The 12,112-nt window shown below is 46.6% G+C and overlaps 1 protein-coding gene across 4 annotated transcripts in view; it reads right to left on the bottom strand.

Moving 5' to 3' along the window:
- Positions 1 to 12,112, bottom strand: part of SH3KBP1 (SH3 domain containing kinase binding protein 1) — a 319,293-nt gene that overhangs the window by 41,267 nt on the left and 265,914 nt on the right. For all 4 annotated transcript variants that reach the window (XM_037157523.2, XM_037157522.2, XM_053655820.1 and 1 more), the window contains 2 exons: positions 11,015 to 11,095; positions 8,118 to 8,277 (listed from right to left, as the gene is read on the bottom strand). In XM_037157523.2, the coding sequence (XP_037013418.2) occupies positions 8,118 to 8,277; positions 11,015 to 11,095 (241 nt within the window). The remainder of the gene's footprint in view (positions 1 to 8,117; positions 8,278 to 11,014; positions 11,096 to 12,112) is intronic.

Genomic DNA, 12,112 nt, shown 5'->3' with positions numbered 1-12,112 from the left:
GTACCAGCAGGAAGTCCAGCTTCCTTTACTCACCAGCAGGGGGAAGGGCGGGAGGAGCCTCCTTCCCCAGAAAAACATACCCAAAGGCCCCGCTGATATCTGTGGAGGCCCCGTATACCCACCTGGTGGCCAACAATGTGCCAGGAATCACAGACACTTTTTGACTGAGAACTTTCCATTTAAATGTGGGACAGCTCAAGCCAGGCTAGGGGCACAAGGAACGGGAACCAGAACGGTTTTCCTGGCAGCTCTCTCCTTGCACTGAGTCCTTCTTTGGATGAGCACAAACAAGCGTGGCTATTTATAGTTGGTGAAGACACGCTGGAAGGTGATGGGACACTGCCCACTCAATTCTCCTCCAAATTTCTGTTCTTTGTGCAGACTCTGCAAGTGTGTTTGGAAACAGGCCTCCCTTCGGAGCTCATCCAGAGCACGATAAGCCCACACCCCGTCAAGCAAAAGGGTGATGACATTCACAGCCCTCATCTGCAAACCGGCAGCTGGGCATCTCAGAGGGGCCAGGGGCTTTAAAAATGCCTGGAGGAGGGGAATTATCAGAAAAGTTTGTGGGGTGCCACTTAGAGGAAGAGTGTTCAAAGAAATAGCCCATAGAAAAAGCATTACATGAAACAATTCGCACTGGGCCTCTGTGAGATGTCACTATCTCCTACTGTTCCGTTGCCCGATTCTGGCCATCACTGGCAGGAAAATCAATGTGCCGCAGATTAGGCTGGGGTTAAATCCTGTCACTACTATTGGCTCCTGCTGCAGGGAACAAAATTTATTCTAGGTGTGAGTGGAAAGAAGTGAAGAGAGGTTATACACGCAAATGAAATGAGGTCAGCAAATAATGCAGACATTCCTACTATGCAACAAGGGAATTGCCCTATGGGACTCCTATGTTCTAGAAATCAACTATCCTTCCTTAGTCCCCAGCCTTCCCTGAGTCCCAACTCCTGTGACTGCTGCTCTTTCACTGCTTCTGGGGGAGGCTGCTCAGGCTTCTACCTCCTTGGGACCTCCTGAAATGCTGTTTTAGGGGGTCCACATCTCATTACCACCGCAGAGCCACTGAGCATGGCCTGCTGAGTGCCTCTCAAGTGCCAGGTAAGCAACCAGGGGACCTGACGTGTGGTGGCTTGTTGAAATGTGCATATCTAGGCAAGACAGGCCTTACTGTATCATTTTGCAGAGAAACAAAGACCCAAGGAGGTGTGCAAACTGCCCAAAGTCACAGGGTAAGTAAGTACAGGGATGGGGTTTCAACCCCGGTATGCCTGGCCCCAAAGCAATGGGTAGGCCAGAACCATAGTCAACTATTACCTAGAAGAAGGCCTGACCAAATGCAGACACCTGATGAATATCTGAAACAAATGAATGACACCACACATACACGTTTACACACACACATACACACGTGTCCATGCATACACACAATCCTCTCATCACTGAATCCATACTTACGCACCCATTTTCCATAATCAACTTCCTCACAGGATGAGTTTGCACATGCCTGACTGTCTACTCATTCTTTCTTCAAGTCACTCCAAGTCTGCATCCTGCCCCCAACAATTGTATAGAAACCACTCGACAGGGATCACCAAGGATCAACTAGTAATCAAAGCCCACAGGTGCCTTTCAGTCTTCCCTGGTGCTCACTATGGTGATGGTTTGCACAGCATGGTCCACCAACCAGCAGCAGCATCACTAGGAGCTTGCTAGAAATGCAAATGCCCCGGCTTTAATGACAAACTTAGGGGAGCAGCAATCTGTGTTTTAACAAGTCCACAGGTGATTTCAGGGCACACTTAATTGGGAGACTCACGGATCAGCCAGCAGTTGGTCTACATTCCCTTCTGCTAGCTTCCATGACATCATACTCCACCTGCCCTTTTCAATGGTTCCTAGTTCTTCTTTCTCCCAATAAATAACAATTTCCCCCATTGCTGTCTTCACTCTCTCCTTTCCTCCACAATCTCCTGGAGTAATTATAGCCATTCCATGCTTGTAACTACCACCTATGAGGCAACAACACCCACTTCTGTAATTTCTAGCTAAGATCTCCCTCCTGAATTTTCCAAAGACAGGTCTTGGTCCTGAATTGTAGAAAAGAAAGGGAACAAACATCACAAAATGCATCCTTTTCGAAGCACTCTTCGAAAAGACATTTGGAATACTTGAGTAATCCAAACTCAAAATGATGGCCTGAACACCCAAGTGCCCCATTTGACCTGCCTACTTGGGGAATGTGTACATGTATTCTAGCTATCTTCCCCTTTTTTAATTGATTGATTTGTTTATACCTAATAAGAGCAAAGAGGTCTTTTTTTAATGCTTTCTTTTGATGGGCTTGGGGGCCAGACACCTAACAGAGGGATCAGGACCTGGAAGCTTATTTTATGCTAAATTGTAACCCCAGGGGCTTGAGCAGCCCAGATGTCTGTGTAAATCTAAAGAAAAATTAACTTCCATGTAGGCAAGTTGGTCTCAGGAGAAACATCTGCCCTTCCCTAAGCACTTAGTTGATGTTTGGCATATAAATGTTTACTTAATCTTTGCCTCAAGCTAAAATGTCTCAGAGCTCAATAGTCACTTATCTCCCAGTGTTTCCCAGAAATCCAGGGCTCTATCTTTATTACAAGTAAAAATTTCTCAACTCCACTGCCCCTCCCCACTGGATCTTATGTACCGGTTCTCTCAGTATAGCCTCCAGCCCTTTCCAGAAAAGGTATCTGGTGTGTTAAACATTTAAAACAATAGGCCATGTCCCAGTCGCACAGGAAGTCACCAGGCCTGCTGCCCACAGCTAGGTGTGCAAGACCTAACTGAGATTCCTCCTGCAACACATGCTTCCACATCTGCAGTGAGTGGACAGTGCCCTGTGGGATTCTGGAGCCATGATAACCAACTCCACACAGTGAACGGCCTGCTACCACCCTCACTACTGAAGCTTTCTTAGCACTGAGTGTCATCAACTCCCAGAACACAACGACATTCACGTGAGAGGACACTGGCTTCTAGAACATTAACCTGACCTCACTTCAGACCTTGTCACCTTCCTGAGCCTATGACAGTTATGTTAGTAATCCATCCGCAAGACAACCCCTCCTTCAGACCAACTCCACCTCTGTCCTTGTAAGCACCAACCTCCCCTTTCTGAGCAGCAAGCATCTCCTGTACTTCTGACCACTGACTTCTCTCACTCCATCCTTGCTCATCCTTCCACCTTTCAGTTTCCCCTCCATCCCAGAGCCCCGTCTATCACTCAAGGCCCCAGACACCGGCCCTCCCGGTCCCCCATCTTGCCAGTCACTTGCCCCCAGCTGGAGAGCAGGGGCTGCGCCCTACTGTAGCAGACAATGGGCAAAGCTTGTCCTCTCCTGCTCCGGCTTCCCTGCTCTTTGGGAAGAAAAAGAAAAATATTACAACTTGCGGTGCCTGTGTCTGTGAGATTAAGAAACCTGTTCTGGCCCAGCCAGCCTGCTTCTACCTCCTTCCCTATCAGGTTTATTTTCTTTTGAAGGCACACACCTGCTCGGCCCCTCAGGTTTCTGGCTTGCTGCCTCCCACTGCATGAAATGACTACAGCTCAGAGCAGCCTGCTTCTCTCCAGCATTTCCTGAAACACTTTTCTTTTTTTTTTTTTTTCATTTTGGATGTTTTCCCCAAGTTTCAAAACAAACAGAGTCCGGCAGAAGTAAGGCCTGCTTCAGTGTGATTGGTAGGGTAATAATATGGGTATCATCACTTATAGTTTTAATGTGAACACTTCACCTAAAATGTCATATGGTGTGCTTGGGTGTGATATTATTATGTTATGGAAGTACATGCTTATGGTTTTGTAATAAGAGTTTATAATAAAAAGGGGGCATTTGTGCCAGACCCTGTATATTCATTAAGTTGATAATACACATTAATAAACAAAAAATACCACTTGTTCTTGTATGTATATATGCACACCCATGAAATGGTTTAGGTATATTCTGCCATTTGAAATATACTTATGATCAAAACAAGTGAGTAGGCTCCATAATTTTGAACCTCCATTTTCTCAAGTGTCAAAATGGGGTAGATGGAATGCTCTTTGCACCACAACTACTTTAGTTACATGGTGAGCTGGACAAGATGAGCATCCACTGTCTTTGGAGACTATGAAATAATAACCAAGGTCTCCCGGAGGCACAGACTTTCAAACAAAGGAGGCACTTATGGCTTAGGGGAATTCAATTTTTAAACCAACTCTGATACTAAATCTTTTTTAATTTTATTTATTCATCTTTAGAGGGGAAGGGAAGGAGAGAGGGAGAGAAACATCAATGTATGGTTGTCTCTCATGTGTCCCCCACTGGGAACTGGCCTGCAATCCAGACACGTGCCCTGACTGGGAACCGAACCGTGATCCTCTGGTTTGCAGGCCCGCGCTCAATCCACTGAGCTACGCCAGCCAGGGCTGATATTAAATCTTTTTTTGAAAAGGCCTTTTTTCCTGTTAAAATTCCATCGGAACTTACTGTCTAGAAATTGGGAGAACATGCTCGCCTATGGGTATGTTAATGGTGTGCTTCCACTTGCTCGGAATGGACACACGAGTGTAAGCTGGTGTCTGCTAGCTGCCCTAGACAGGATTCCCGAAAACAGATCCGCAATGCTTGGACTCCAGTGTTCCTAAGATCCAGAATGGCGCTCTGCACAGAGCAGTCCCGCAGTACAATTTTGTTAAGTGAACGCACCTAAAAATGACTCCCCTCTTCCTAACCTTGTGTATTTCTTTTTTTTCTCAAAGATGCCAGTTCCTGTTTAAATGGAAAGAAATCAATCTCTCCTGGAGGCTACATTTGGCAGCGAGCTTTCTGCCTAGTGAGAGGAAGCTCAAGCCCACACATTGCAGCTGCAGCGGTGTACGCCTGCTTCCCGACAGAAATGGCAAACAATGACATATGTCCATGGGCGCAACCATCCATCCATCTATCCCTTTGGTTGGGTAAATCGTGCTGATGACAGGGGTTCGTACAGTACACAGTGCTCTCTATCCGGAGGACCACGGACACGGAACTTTTGGACTGACGTTAACATTCTTACCTGTACTAAACCAGTTTCTATATGGGTTGGTTGTCCAATGTAACTGCTTAGCAAAAAATAAAAGTGCAGAAAGTACTGAAAAACTATAAGCCTTCTTTGATTTAAAAAAATTACGTTGAAATCCAGAGTGCCCTAGGTAACTTAGAACATAAAAGACACACACACTACGGAGCCTACTCAGAGGCAGGGGAGCATGACAGGACAGGCAAAACGAACAGAATGTGAGTGCCGGTAGCTCCCCACTTTTAGGAGCCATGGTATTTTACACGTGTGTTAAATGAGACACTACCACATGCTCAACTCTGTAAAGCTCATGGAAATGACAACACACACTCTCGATTCTCTTCAAATCTGGTAAAGGAGTCCCAGGGTGTGAGCATCCAGGTGGCACAGCGTGAGGCCCCACACTAGGCTAAACATGGATGTTGGGTATTTGGAGGGGAAAGCAACCGTGTGAGATAAGGAAAGGTTTCCAGAAGAGGGGTGTGGTAACTGGGCAGCATTAACAGGTCGCGCAGCCAGGGAAGGAGGGAGGCACTGTCAAGAACTTGGAAGAATCCAGACCAGGGGGTCTGGCAGCGTGGACTCAGGCCAACAACATCGGCATCCCTGAGAGTGTGTTAGAATGTAAATCCCAAGCCCGCCCCAGACCTCCCAAGTCAGCAACTGTGGGGATGGGGCCCACTGATGTGAACAAGTTTTCTGGGTGATTGTGATGCACACCAAGTTTGAGAATGGCCAAGTTAGAGCACGCACTGTCCCCTCTTCAACTGGCTAAGCAAGTGGCTAAAGCAGGTAGTGGCTCCCCAAATGCTCCCAACGTTGCCCGAGTCTGCCACTTCCCAGGACTGTCGTGGAGAAAACCCCGGCTTTCCTCCCCCTCTCCCCTTTCTGCAAACCAGTGCCCTGAGGACTGGGAAGCCATGGGGAGAATGGGAGGCTGGGGGCTGCTCAGATGCCACACATAATGTGAAAATCAGTTACGTTTTTCGCTGGCTTCTGGACGAACCCCTCTCATGGATCCTCCTCAATGACCTGTACTTCTAACGGACAACTGGATATTGGGAGGGCTGGAGGCAGAATGGAGCCAAGCAGAGGTATGGAAGAAATGAGGTCTCTCTGAGTCCAGAGGGTTGACAGTTGTTACTCATTTCCCCATGCATGCAGGTCAAATTCTTAGCTCACAAAGCCTGCACCTATCCCTTAATGACATGGTTGAGAGCAACCATCGAAAGCAAAGAAGCCATTGAAATTGCACTTCTTTTCAAATCAGATCTTTAGATAGCACAGCAGGGACAGTCTGGAAATTGTTATTGACTTAATTGAGATGTCTGTAGTCCCTGGAAGACTAACAAAACAAACGCGGAGTGCAGCTTCTGTTCCCCCCTCACCCACCAGAAGCTGATGTGCTCCTTTGCTGCTCTGTTCTCCCTCTTTGCGTAGCTCACATTCTCTTCAGAAGCACAGAGGTTTACGTGATCTTTTTTATCTGAAGTGCCAGCTTCTGGGCACACCATGCTACTGAAGTGGCCCTCGCTAAGGCCATTGGGGCTCTCAAGTGGTCCCATTGCCTGCATGTGCAAATGGCCTTGTACCGTCAGTCAGCAGAAGAGGGCACAACACAGACAGGCCTGGCCCACTTGACAGCAGTTCCGATTCCATTAGCTTCCCCAGGGGTCATCACAAGTGCTGCATGATTCCACTTACAAGGCATCTAGAGAAGTCATACTCACAGAGACGGAAAGAATGGTCATTGCCAGTGGCCAGGAAGAGGGGGAATGGGGGTTTACTGTTTAAGGGATACAGAGTTTAAGTTTTGCAAGATAAAAAGATTTCTATGGATGGATGGTGGTGATAGTTGCACAACATGAATGTACCTAATGTCACTGAACTGTACATTTAAAAATGCTTATAATGGTACATTTTGTTCTGTGTATTTTACCATAATTTAAAACTCTTTTCTAGAAAGTAAATGAGCTATTCCATTTTACTGCAATACGCCCAGTTGGATACGCAATAATAAAATGACAACGAAGGTAACGATTTACAGGCATGGAGTTATATACTTGGAAATTACCTCATTTTATCCTTTTAGGTGCCTTCCATTATCATCCTCAATTTACACATGGAGGAACAGAGGGGCAGTGACTTGCCAAGGCTCACACTCCTCCTATGAGGTAGGGTGAGATGCCAACACCTGGACGCCGAAGCCCCATGAGACCCTCACTGTGCAAAGACCTCCAGACCACCGACTTGGCCTGGTATGTTACACCAACACATATATTACACATGTAATGGTGGAAAGTCCTGGCAATGAACTTGTGCAGAGAACACGGTACTTCTTGTGGGAGTGATGGGTATCTTAGGTCTGGAAGGCACAGTGTCTGACTCCACATCACCAACACATGAATCCAGCCAGCCAGTGAACGAATGTGAGTTTTGCAAGGCATATCTTGGAAGACATGCTTGAACAAAGTATGTCCATGCCTTTAAGGGTCTCATAGTTCAGACACATGTACACTAAGACAATATTTGCCACACTGGGTCCTGGCTTCCAAAATGGGGCTGTGCAGTCAAGGCAGAAGTAGCCTGGGTGTGTAGAAGGAGGCCCTACAGAGCAGGGAGGGGCTCAGGGACGGAGCTGCCAGTGAGACATGTGCACCTGAAGCCAGCAGGGTGTCCAGGGCACGGAGGTGGGCTTGGCACCTGCATTTCCAGTCTGAAGGGCTGCTGGCCTTGCTCTAACAAAGTACAGGGAAAATTCCTGCCTGTGAGTGAGCCCTGGGTGCTAGATACCTGATCCTGATCTGCTAATCCTGAAACCCACGCTGCGGCTCTCAGCCTCGCACCCAGTTCTTCCTGAGCTCCGGAGCAAGGACAGTAGTGGCAGAGTCTTTGACTGCTTTGCTACGGAGTGGAAAGGCAGCTTTACCTGCCTCTGCCCCTCAGCTGGACGCACTCAAGGTCGTTCTCCTGTATCCCTAGGTCACTCCTCACTCACCCCGGTGCCCACCCCAGGGGTGAAAGCAGAGCCATACCTGGTGTGAGTCAGGGGACCCACTGGTCGTTCGGGTCTCCTCGGGGGCAGTGCGCCTGGTCTGCTGAGAGAATTGGTCTTGGGTGGCCGTGGCTTTTTTGGTGGTATGGCAGGAACGGAAGGCTTCTGTAAATCCAGTTTTGGCTCTCTCTCTGGTCTTTCTTTAAGTCATTGTTTAAAAAAGCATAAAGAAGACAGATAGATCTAGCGTAAGTACCAGTACTTAGGTGCAGATTACTTATTTCATGCTTAAAACAAAATCACCAATGCCATTTGCAAAGGTGAAGCTGGACTTTGAAGAGCATCTTTTGTGCTCTTTCAGGTTAGAAGAAGCTCTATAGAGCCGTAGCTTACCGTTTGCCTTTGCTCATGCTGGTCCCTCTGCCTGGAGAGCCTTTCCAGCACAGATCACCCTTGGCAAACTCCTCTTCATCCTTCAGTAGGCCTACTGATCAGGCCTGACTAAAATGTGACCCCAACCATGTTCCCTTCTCAACAGCTGGACCCATCATCAAAGGCAGACCTAACTTCTTCACCTGAGCCCCAAAATGTAGCCCTGTATAAACAGGCTCTACTCAGATACTATGCTTGGCACAGCCTGGATGCTGTGAGCCCCAAGGGCAGAGCCCACGTCTGGTCATCTCTATAGAAACCTACATGGCACTTGGCACATAACAGGTGCTCAGTAAATGGTTGACAGGTTTGGTAAATGACCTACAGGACCTGCTCGGTGTGGGGAGGAAAAAAGGCATGACACCTCTCAGGTTGGCGTGTGTAAAGCTAATAACGGGGGGAGCATTTCAGGGAACAAGAACTAGCTCTAGATTCTTTTTGTGCAGTTTGAACTTGGAAGGTAAACTGGGGCTTTACAGTTATTTGGTTTCTAAGGGTTTTTGGAGTCACAGCTATTAAAGTGAAGTTAAACCAGATCTGGTGGCTCAACTGGGCAGCGTTCAGTGACAACTTCATTTTTACTGTCCCCAATTAGCCTTGTCCTGTTCATGGTATAAAAAGGAAGTATCTACATTCGTCTTATTGTTTTTTAAGATTTTATTTTTTTATTTTTAGAGAAAGAGAAAGGAAGGGAAAAAGAGAGGCACAGAAACATCAATGTGTGGTTGCCTCTCACACCCCCCCCCCCACCGGGGACCTGGCCAGCAACCCAGGCATGTGCCTCTGACTGGGAATCAAACCACTGACCCTTTGCTTCACAGGCTGGTGCTCAATCCACTGAGCCACACCAGCCAGGGCTCCACATTATTCTTTATAGACAGAGCTCCAGAGAGTTGCCAACTGGAGGACAGGCAGGTTCCCTATGTTCAATTGTAGCTGGAAATCTGAACACATTTTACTTGAAAACACTAATTTACATTGTTTGTGTGCCTGGCTGATTGGCAAAGCTTTTAAAAGCCCATCAACCACCGTGGAGCTATTGAGGTGCTGATTCCCCACAATATTTTGGTGGGGAATATGCTCTATCCAGGAATACTGGAAGCTCATTAGCTGGTACACAGAGGGGACGGAAGGCCAAGTCTTAGGGTGGGGCTGGCTCCCTGTTGCTTCTGATCAGGGCTTCTGCCTTCCTGACCCACTGTGGCACAGGACAAGGGAGCCTGGGCTGGGGAAGGAACCAGAAGTGTGTTGCCACTTGGCCAGCCATGGAGGGCGGTTGTTCACATGTCAGCTGAGGCTGTCTGTTAGCATGGAACAGAGCAGGGAGTGTCCTTGTCAAGGAGCCTGGCTATTAGCCAGACACCAGCCATGTGTCCTCCACAAGGACAGGAGGCAGAATTTGGTTATGTCACAACACACACTTTTATCAAAGAGCTATTCGTATGGCATATGGTCAATGGCTATTTTTTTTCATTGCTCTGTGATACACACCTGGCCTTTAGAATGAAGTTCCACAACTCAAGTTTTAACTGTTCGCTATGAAAGAAAGAGGTATAACTTCTTGAGAGCTCACAATGTCAGTAAAACTTTTGGCTAGCTGATATAAAATATTAAATTTCACAATAAAATTTCACCAGGCCACCCAGGAGCACCTCCACATAATTACATTCATTAATACAGCATTTCTCTTGTGACTTACAAATAACTGCTTTTTAAAGTGGAATGTGCGCTGCTTCCTGTTCATAATAATACCATAGCACTTTCCCCATAAAATGTGTGATCAATCAAATCTTAGACACCTAATAAAATGAGTCCTTTCGCAGCATGCAGATTTGTTGGGAGAGACACTCAGAAGGGTAGAAATCAAACACATTTGTAAACCTGACTGTGTGAGATGGGTTAAGCTACTTCCCTGCAAATGTCATTTCTGACCACCTTCAGGGGACTGTAGGGCTGCTTCTCCTAGTCTGACCATGCTTCCTCTCTCCCAGCATTCTCCACCAAGGACAAGGACGCTGCTGGTGCGGGCAGGGTGGTAAGAGCAGGAAGACTGGGATGGAAGAACCGCAATGTGTTAAGGGACTGGGCCTGTTATTTATCATTTAGAAGGAAACACCATACAACCCTCTCTCCTATGTCCTTAGATATGGGATATTTAAAAGCAATCAAAACTATATTCCCTGGCTGGTGTAGCTCAGTGGATTGAGCGCGGGCCTGCGAACCACACGATCGCGGTTCGATTCCCAGTCAGGGCACATGCCTGGGTTGCAGGCAGGTTCCCTGCAGGCCAGTTCCCAGCAGGGGATGCACAAAAGGCAACCATACATTGATGTTTCTCTCCCTCTCTCCTTCCCCCACTTCCCCTCTAAAGATAAATAAATAATAAAATATTTTTTTTTAAAAAAAACTATATTCCAAAGAAAGAGCAAGTCCTGTGGGTAATCCAGACTAGCCAGCTTCGTTTCCTGCTGTCCTAGAAGTACCAGTGAAGACTTGATTCCATACCTTTTTCTTCCGTTCTGTTTGGAAGTGTTTCTGGTCTTTCAGGAGGTATCTTTTTAATTTCATGTTTTCTCTCAGTGGTACCTGGAGGGAAAGGATAACAGTGATCAGAAAACATTTTCTCTACTCATTTATTAGACATGCCAACATTTAAAATATTTATCAGGTAGAGCAAAGTTAATAGATTTTTCTCCCTAAGCTGAGTGCTGGTGTTACCTGACAAACACAAGCTGCTAAAAAACAAAGGAGAAGCCATTTCTGTTCTGTCAATTAAGTTTGCCTGCCTATACATCCTTAATTTACAAGAACACCACTAAAATGTTCTGATATTTAAACCTGACTTCTTTACGCATCAAAATAGTCACAGAAAAATTCTTGGGTGTGGGTGGGAGATGTGTATACATAAATAAAGAAGTCAATCTTTAGAATATGCAAATATGGGGTCACTGAATATTATGCTGTAAAAATGAAAAGGAATTTCACAGGGACCTGGGTTCCATTTTGTAGCAATTTTAAAATATGGCCTCAAATGGTTTGCTATCCATCTGATTAAGGGGTGAGTTCTGTGTCCCCTGTGTGGAATGCGGGCGGGCTTGTGACTGCTTCAACCAGTGGCCAATGCTATACCATATAATTTCCAAGGTTATGTCCTAAAAGGACATGTAGCTTACCTGCTAGAATACAGAGCCTCCATGTAAGGAGGAAATTACCCTGAGGCCACCACGCTGCAGAGGCTATGTGTAGGCCATGTTAGTCACTCTGGCCCATAGCTCTAGTTGAGGCCAGCCTTCCGGCTACCTCTGCCAAGAAGAGCCAGACATGAGAGTGAAATAGTCATCTTCGAAGTGGATCCGTCAGCCTCAGCTGGTCTCAAATTCCCAGCTGAGGTCCCAGACATCATGGAGAAGCAAAACAGGACACCCTGGCCACACTATGTTCAAATTCCTAACCCCAGAATTCGTGAGCATAAGAAGATTGCTGTTTTATACTGAGAAGTTTGGGGTGATTTGTTATGCCGCAGTAATAACTGGAACATATTTGTAAGTGGAGAGACATGTAAGGAAGATATGGTGGTTCTCCCCAAGTCCTTTCAGTTTGTGT

The sequence above is a fragment of the Artibeus jamaicensis genome, unplaced genomic scaffold (assembly GCF_021234435.1).
Source record: "Artibeus jamaicensis isolate MK-2021 breed Jamaican fruit bat unplaced genomic scaffold, CSHL_Jam_final scaffold_1283, whole genome shotgun sequence".
NCBI lineage: Eukaryota > Metazoa > Chordata > Mammalia > Chiroptera > Phyllostomidae > Artibeus > Artibeus jamaicensis.
Note: the sequence above shows the minus strand (reverse complement) of the source record. Positions and strands in the feature narration are given on the sequence as shown.